The sequence below is a fragment of the Mauremys reevesii genome, linkage group 4, assembly GCF_016161935.1.
Source record: "Mauremys reevesii isolate NIE-2019 linkage group 4, ASM1616193v1, whole genome shotgun sequence".
Lineage (NCBI taxonomy): Eukaryota > Metazoa > Chordata > Testudines > Geoemydidae > Mauremys > Mauremys reevesii.
The window spans coordinates 148806536-148814736 of NC_052626.1; the positions used below are offsets into that span (position 1 = coordinate 148806536).

General features: G+C 60.7%; 1 protein-coding gene and 1 long non-coding RNA gene across 5 annotated transcripts; one reads left to right on the forward strand and one right to left on the reverse strand.

Annotated features, from left to right (window-relative positions):
• Positions 1–46: 46 nt before the first annotated feature.
• Positions 47–4455, forward strand: LOC120403346 (erythroblast NAD(P)(+)--arginine ADP-ribosyltransferase-like). 4 transcript variants are annotated; one of them, XM_039534336.1, is made up of 5 exons: positions 47–251; positions 1458–1788; positions 2760–3480; positions 3709–3744; positions 4333–4455. In XM_039534336.1, exons 3-5 carry the CDS (start codon positions 2940–2942, stop codon positions 4344–4346), a joined length of 591 nt encoding a protein of 196 aa, XP_039390270.1. In that variant the 5' UTR covers positions 47–251; positions 1458–1788; positions 2760–2939; the 3' UTR covers positions 4347–4455. The 4 variants fall into 4 exon arrangements, with proteins under 4 accessions (XP_039390270.1, XP_039390272.1, XP_039390273.1 ...); XM_039534338.1 differs by having other exon boundaries at positions 1679–1788; XM_039534339.1 differs by having other exon boundaries at positions 56–126; positions 1679–1788.
• A 2818-nt stretch (positions 4456–7273) lies between these two features.
• On the reverse strand, positions 7274–8201 carry LOC120403367. Its single transcript, XR_005597528.1, has 2 exons — positions 8109–8201; positions 7274–8061 (listed from the first exon to the last, which is right to left on the reverse strand). It is a non-coding gene; the product is annotated as an uncharacterized LOC120403367 (long non-coding RNA).

The following is an 8201-nucleotide window of genomic DNA, read 5'->3' on the forward strand; positions in this document are numbered from 1 at the left end:
AGAGCTTGAGAGGTGACCTGTGCGTGGCAGGAAGCGATAAGAGAGGTTGGTCTAACTTAGGTTGGCCGCACGCGCCTGAGAAGCCGGCGGGAGCCTACGTTGTTCCTGTGGTTCGTTACGCTCACGGTAAAGAATTTCCGCCTTATTTCCAGTCTGAACTGGGCTAGCTTCAGCCTCCAGCCGCTGGAGCGTGTTAGACCTTTGTCTGCTAGACTGAGGAGCCCACGATCACACGTCCGTTCCCCATGGAGGTGCTTGTGGCCTGTAATCTAGTCACCCCGGGGCCTTCTCTTTGTTCCTCTAAACCCCTCGAGCTCCGGGAGTCTCTCACGCTCAGGCAGGTTGTCCAATCCTTTAATCCTGGTTCTCCTCTGACCCCGTCTCCAGCTGATCCACGTCCTTCTCCAGCGGTGGGCACCAGACCTGGACACAGGACCCCAGCCGCGGTCGCACCAGGGCCACATAAACCTCTCGGCTCCTACTCGCTGTTCCCCTGTTTGTGCATCCCGGGATCACACCAGCTCTTTGTGCGGGGATCCCACGCCGGGTTGCTTGTCCTTGAGGACCCCGAGAGCCTTCTCCGAGCCCCTGCCTGGCAGGATACGGCCTGGCCTTGTGCTCGGTGCTGCACGTTATTAATTATCGGTGTGGTGGTGGCGCCTTGGACTCCAGCCCCAGATCAGGAGCCCACGGTGCCAGGCCGCGCTTCAGCTGAACCAACACTGCTGCAGCTCCTCACTTGCTCCTAGCAGGAGCCGGACTTTACGCGACAGACCTGCCGCGTGAGCCGTTGAGGTGCTAAGAGGCAGAGATGGGGGTGCAGTTACGGCGTCGGCGGGGGAGGCGGGACTCTGGGGTTCTCCTCGTCCGGGGGCTTATTTCCACCCTGAATTGCTTCAAGATCTAAACATCGGCTGGCAGTGGCGCTGGACTGGCTTTAGCAGTGGGGGCGCTGGAAGCCAGCCCCCTTACCCCGGGCTGAGTCTCTGGGAGGGGGGCACCCGGACAGGGTCACAGCTGGAGGGGTGGGCGTGGGGCCAGGAGCAGAGGCCAGGGAGCTGGGACCCCACGTGCGGGGCCAGGAGCAGAGCCCCGGGTGTGGGTCCAGATATGGGGCACTGGGAGCAGAGCCCCGGCTGTGGGGCACTGGGAGTGGAGCCCTGGGAGTGGGGGCCCGTGGCCAGTGGCTGGCCCCTGGGACCTGAGCCGAGGAGTGGATCCCCGGGTGTGGGGCTGGTGGCCCCGCATAAAACCTGGGGGTGCTGCAGCACCCCCTGTGCCCCCATTTCCCGCACCTACGTCTGCTGATTGAGGAATCGACTTAGCACACGGGCAGAGGTGGGGAAATGCGTGACTAGAGGGACTCAGATAAAATCCGTCCTGTGGGCCGGTCACATCAGCAACGGCCGCGTTGGGGCCGATAGGGGAGATCTTAGAAACTGATTCCTCCTCCCCAGGGCCTGCCTTGGGCTTTATAAAACCGCCCAGGCCGATGTGATTGGGAGGAATCAGACAGAGAGCGGGAGGTAAGAACTATCCTCCTACGTGGCCATTGTCCCATTCCCGCCCCGAGCCAGCCAGTGCCCTGCCCTGGGGGCGGATGGGAGCCGGCGCCCCCTAGAGGGGAATGTTCCTACGTGGCTGGCTAGTCTGATATGGTCATTTGGGGGTTTTTCAGCTGAAGCCCCTCAGTGAATTATTCGGGGCTCGGATGCCAGGATGTCCCCAGAGAAAGTCACCCTCCTGCTTTTCACTGCGGCTTGGGCGCTGCCTGCTGGAACCTCAGGGGTAAGTGGCTTCGATACAATATCCCTGCCCCGCCCCAGAGGTGGCTGCATCTCAGCTCTGGGCGAGCTGTCCCTGTGCGACGTTATGTGCGGCTGTTCCCCCGCTGCCCCACCCCAGAGGTGGCTGCAGCTCAGCTCTGGGCGAGCTGTCCCTGTGCGACGTTATGTGCGGCTGTTCCCCAGCTGCTCCACCCCAGAGGCAGCTGAACCATTCTGTGCTTGAATTTCCAGCCATCTGTAGAAGTCAGATATTGGCTGCTTGCTGGTATAATTTGTGTTGGAGAAGCACCGGAAAGCCCCATCCACCAGCAGGCGCTCCATTGTGTTGGGGGCTGCCCAGTCCCCAGGGGGGCTATCGAGGCCCCCGGTGTGCCGGGCACAGCACAAACACAGGCCCTGTCCTGAAGAGCTGCCAGTCTGACTAGACGAAGGGTGGGAAAGGAAACCGTCTCCACAGAACCGTGGAGATTTGCCCAAGGTCACCCGGTGATGGCAGAGCCAGGGATAGAACCCAGGCATCCTGGGTCCCAGCCCCCCTGCTCTAACCACTAGACCCCACTGCCCTCCCAGAGCTGGGGAGAGAACCCAGGAGTCCTGGCTCCCAGCCCCCCTGCTCTAACCCACTAGACCCCACTGCCCTCCCAGAGCTGGGGATAGAACCCAGGCGTCCTGGCTCCCAGCCCCCCCTGCTCTAACCCACTACTCCCCACTCCCCTCCCAAAGCTGGGATAGAACCCAGGCGTCCTGGCTCCCAGCCCCCTATCCCGATCTAGCTCCCTAGACTCCACTCCCCTCCTAGATCTGGGAATTGAAACCAGACCCCTCTCCAGCTCTAACCACTAGGCCCCACTTCTGGAAATTCCCCTCAGCAGAAATCCCCTGTGTGCAGTCCCCGTTCTTCCCTGCCTGGGTCATTTCTGAAGCATTGTCCATGAAGGGTCACGCCTGACCTTGAGCTGACGGTTATTCCAGCCCCGCCCCGATGAGATCCGCACGGCGGGGGGGAACCCCACCCTGACCTTGGCCTCCAACTCCCTGGACGACATCTACCGAGGTTGTGTGAAGGCCATGAAATGACGCCTCCCATCCCTGCTGGAAGAGGAGCTGGAGGAGAACCAGCTCTTCCGCGAGGCGTGGGACCAAGCCAAGGAGATGTGGATGCAGATGGAGAACCAAACAATCTTCCCCAAGACGTTGAGGGCCCTCTACAGCGTCGCCGTCTTGGCCTACACTTTGGAAGAGCCGCCACTCTACGAATCGTTCAACGTGGCCACCAGAACGACATGGAAGAGCCCCCAGGCATATGCCGGCTTTGCCTTCAAGTCCTTGCATTTCCTCCTGACCCAGGCGGCCAAGAAGCTAGGGAACCAAGGAGCCCAGTTGTGCCAAAGTCTACCGAGGAACCAAGGTGAAGTTCTCCATCGAGGGTTTGTTCCGCTTCGGCCAGTTCACGTCCACCTCCGAGAAGAGGCAGAAGGCGGAGGAATTTGGACGCACGACCTTCTTTGTGCTGGTTCGTGCCAGGGGTTCCCGGTGGGGAATCTGTCCCGCTTCCCGGGGGGAGAGGAGACGGTGGTGCCGCCCTACGAGATGTTCCGGGTCACCGGGGTCAAGGAGGCGCCAAGGAAGGAGACGGTGCACGCCAAGTCGGTGGGCGTCTGCAGCAGCCATAACTGTGCCTACCTGGGGAGAGGTGAGGGGGAGGACGCAGGGAGGGGCGCGAGCTATGGAAGGCCACCAGGGAGATAAAAACTAGCCCCTAGGGGGTGACAGCTCAGGTCTGGCCCAGGAGTGGGGTGAGGAATAGGACACAGGGCCTTTCCCCTCTAGGGGGTGCTGGCTCCTACCCCACTCCAGGCCAGGGGACTGGCTGGCTCGGAGGGTGGCAGGGAAAATTAATTGTCTGTTTTCTGTTTTCCAGAAGGAAACAGTACCATGAGCTGCCCTGATCACCGAGGTACGGGGGTGGGGGTGGGGGCTCATCCCTTGGCTGGAAAGGGAGCGTGCGTGGGGCTTGAGACAGTTACATGTAGGACTCCTGGGTTCTCTCCCCAGTGCTGGGAGGGGAGTGGGGTCTGGGGGTCAGAGCAAGGGGGGCTGGGAGTCAGGACTCCTGGGTTCTATCCCTGGCTCTGGGAGGGGAGTGGGGGTAGTGGCTGGGGGGCTGGGAGCCAGGACTCCTGGGTTCTCTCCCCAGTGCTGGGAGGGGAGGAGGGTCTGGGGGTCAGAGCAAGGGGCGCTGGGAGTCAGGACTCCTGGGTTCTATCCCTGACTCTGGGAGGGGAGTGGGGGTCTGGGAGGCTAGAGTGGGGGCTTGGGGAGCTAAGAATCAGGACACCTGGATTCTTTTCCCTGTTCTGCAACTAACTCCCTGGGTGAGTTTGGCGGCTTCTCTGCCCCCCTCTGTGCCTCAGTTTCCCCTGCTGTGCTGGAGGGCACTGGCACCGATCCAGCTGGGTAAAGTGCCATGGCAGGGGTGGGGGTGGGTCTGTGGCTGAGGTGCGTGCAGACGGCTAACGTGGCGTGTGCTTGTGTCTCCCCGCAGTGCTGTATTTGTGAGGTGCTCGCCGCACCGGAGCAAGGAGGGGAAGCAGCAACCCCCTGGGATGCTTTTAGCCAGGAGCTCTATCGAGTGTCGTGTGTGTGTGTGTGTGTGTGTGTGTGTGTGTGTGTGTGTGTGAGACCAGCGCTGCCCCCTGCTGGAGGGGATCAGGGCCGTGTGTGTGTGTGTGTGTGTGTGTGAACAGCGCTGCCCCCTGCTGGAGGGGATCAGGGCTGTGTGTGTGTGTGTGTGTGTGTGTGTGTGTGAGAACAGCGCTGCCCCCTGCTGGAGGGGATCAGGGCCGTGTGTGTCTGTGTGTTTGTGTATGAGGCTGTGTGCCTGTGACCTTTCCACCCTCATATTCTCCTGCCCTGTATCTGCTAGTGCAAGAAACGCCTGCATTGCAAAGGGTTGGATTTTTTTAACTGCCACGGCTGCAGCAGGGCATGGGGCAGGAGGGGGGAGCGAGGGGACAGCAGAGGCAACGTAGATTTTGTCGACAGTTGCAGGATTTAATCGTTTGGGGAAACGACCCCCTGAGATCTAATCGCCTCCAGCGTGGCCATGCTAGCCGGGCAGAGGTGCTATGAACGCCGAGCGGCTGGCCCGGGGTGCAGTTTCTCTCTGCCCAGCAGGCCGAGGTCCCGGAGCAGCGTTTAGATCTAGAGCCGAGCAGAAGTTTTCATGCCAAACTTTTCTTCCCGGGGGAAAAAAACGGAGATTCGGTGAGTGCGAAACGTTCTGTCAATTTCACCGACTTCTTTATTTTGGAGGGGGGGGGGGAATGAAGAAAACCGAACAAATTCAAACAAAGAATATTTGCGGCCGGCAGTCGCAGATCGGCTACAAGTCCCCGCAGACCGTCCCCGCCACAAACTGACCAAGCGCCGTCTTGAAGCCAGGTGGGTTGTTTGCGCCCCCTGCTCCCCTTGGGAGGCTGCTCCAGAACGTCAGAACTCGGGTGCTGAGAAACCTTCCTCTAATTGCGACCTAAACTTGGTCAGTTTCTCTCCATTTGTTCTTGTGGCCACATGGGCACTTCCCTGAAATAACTCCTCCCTCTCCTGGGGTTTATCCCGCTGATGTATTTATAGACAACAGCCATCAAGGAAAAATCATGAAAGAACTAGGTAGATTCACGGAGGACGGGTCCATCAATGGCTATTAGCCAGGCTGGGCAGGGACCGTGTCTCTAGCCTCTGTTTGCCAGAAGCTGGGAACGGGCGACAGGGGATGGATCACTTGATGATTCCCTGTTCTGTTTATTCCCTCCGGGGCACCTGGCACTGGCCACTGTCAGTAGACAGGATACTGAGCTCGATGGACCTTTGCTCTGACCCAGTGGGGCCGTTCTTATGTTCTTATATCCCCCTGCAACCTGCCTGGATGCACCCCTGGGTGCTGGGACTCTGGCCAACAAACGGCGACTGGGGTGCAGCGGAAGGGTCCCTGCAAGGTGGGAAACCGAGGCAAAGGGCAACAGGCCAAAATACCAGGGCCGGTGTCCAGCGTTGCCAGATTTCCCAGGGGTTTTGCTCTGTACTCTTCAGAGGAACCCCCGGCTATTGAACCCGGCCTTTGGCGCTGCCGACACCGCCGGTGTCGGGGGTCGCTGGAGAGGGTCACCCCTTCATTTCTACTCACCCCCCGGCTCCTAGACGGCTCCGCTCCTTGCCTCGCTCGCCACTAGGTGGAGATGGTGTGTAGCAAATTCCTTTGTGCCGTCTCGTCTCAGAATCTCGGGGCTGCTTGTTTCCGAGCTCGAGATTTAAACAACTGTGATCCCGGTACCCGTCAGGGCCATGGCATCTCAGAGCCGCCTGGCTTCCATGGGCACCAGGTTATATGGGACCAGTGGCCGGGCCCCACCTATAGTCTGAGGCTGGATTGGAGCCAGCGCCCCCTAGAGGGGCAAGGACCCGTGTCCCATTCCCCACCCCCAGAGCCAGCCAGTCCCCGTCCCTGGGGCCAGATCGGGGCCAGCGCCCCCTAGAGAGGAAAGGCCCCATCTCCCATTCCCCACCTGGGGCCAGATCGGGGCCAGCGCCCCCCTGGGGGGGGAAGGTGTCCCATTCTCCACCCCCAGAGCCAGCCAGTCCCCGTCACTGGGGCCAGATCGGGGCCAGCGCCCCCTAGAGAGGAAAGGCCCCATCTCCCATTCCCCACCCCCAGAGCCAGCCAGTCCCCGTCCCTGGGGCCAGATCGGGGCCAGCGCCCCCTAGAGAGGAAAGGCCCCATCTCCCATTCCCCACCCCCAGAGCCAGCCAGTCCCCGTCCCTGGGGCCAGATCGGGGCCAGCGCCCCCTAGAGGGGCAAGGCCCCATCTCCCATTCCCCACCCCGGGAGCCAGCCTGTCTCTTGGCCTGGGGCAGGATCGGGGCCAGCGCCCCCTAGAGGGGAAAGGCCCCATCTCCCATTCCCCACCCCCGGAGCCAGCCAGCCCGTCACTCTCTTCCTTTCCCTTCATCACACCCTTATACTCCTGCAGCTGGGGTGAGCAAATGTCCCGATTTTATAGGGTCAGTCCCGATATTTGGGGCTTTTTCTTATACAGGCTCCTATTACCCCCCACCCCCATCCCGATGTTTCACAGTTGCTGTCTGGTCACCCCGCCTGCAGCCCCACAGGGCCTGGGCTCCCAGGGTAGCAGCGGACCAAGCCCAGCGCTTCCGGCGTAAACGCGGCAGAGCCGGATAACGTGAACAGAGCCCATTGCTAGCGGCTGCAGCGCATCCCCCCGCTGCCATTCGGCCCAGTCACAAACCCCGGCCCCTCCCTTTCCAGCGCGGCTTTCCCGGCCCCCCACCCCAGCCGGGACGCTCGACGGCGTCCGCGCCGCGGCCGCGAACCTCTAACGGGCTCATGGCCATGCAGGACCACACATGGTGACCTCCAATTCGCCTCCCCCGGCAGCACGGTGGGGTCTGAAGAAAGCCAAACACACTGCAATGCGGGCGTGTTTATTGTAGGGGCAGATACAGAAAGAGAATCTCAGTTGGCTCGGCCAGAGAAGAACCAGGCGAGTGACTGAGAAGAGCGGCCAGAGAAGACCCAGGCGAGTGACCGAAGGCGGAGACAACTTGCCTCCAGGAGCTCAATCTATTTAGCTTAGCAAAGAGACGCTCCCGGGGTGGCTTGATCCTAGTCTAGAAGGACCCATGTGGGGAACAAATATTTGATAATGGGATCTCCAACCTTGGAGAGAAAGGTCTGATGTGAGCCCATGGCTGGAAACTGAAGCTGGACCAATTCACACTGGGAAGACGGTGTACATTTTTTGACCGTGAGGGGAATTGACCATCGGCGCAATTAACCAAGGGCCGTGGTGGATCTTCCATCACTGACGATTTTAACCTAGATTGGGGGGTTGTCTAAAAGATCTGCCCTAGGCCTTGTTTGGGGGAAGTTCTCTGGCTGGCGTCAGACCAGGTGACCACAACGGTTCCTGCTGGCCTGGAAATCTGGGACCCTATGACCCCAGAGCTTGCAGGGCTAAGGACTCTCTGCTGATGGGGTTAGGGTTAGGGTTAGGGTCCCAGCAATGGCCCTCAAACAACTGGAGAACCTCAACGGGGCAAACCCACGCGCAACCTCATCGGCACGGCTAGGGCTGCCGGTTTGGGTTGGACGTATTCCTGGAGGTTTCATCACGCGAGAGAATCTTCCATTCAAGAGGAGCTTTTACTTCCCTGGAGACTCCCAGGGAGACAATCCTGGAGGTTTGGCGACGCGCTGCCCAGCTTTACGACTCTCTGCAGAGGCGTACGCACGGCCATGACAGCCACCCGACGGTGGCTCTACCGACGCCCAGCTGGCTGGCTATTGGCCGGTAGCAATCGGAGGGGGCGAGGCCCCAGCGGTGGTGGGAGGGG

What these genes read in the sequence shown, in the direction of transcription:
- LOC120403346 (XM_039534336.1), top strand. Translation starts at nt 2,940, where the DNA reads ATGTGGATGCAGATGGAGAACCAAACAATCTTCCCCAAGACGTTGAGG. An exon ending in CTGTGCCTACCTGGGGAGAG is followed by an intron (nt 3,481 to 3,708) that starts GTGAGGGGGAGG and finishes TCTGTTTTCCAG; the next exon opens with AAGGAAACAGTACCATGAGC.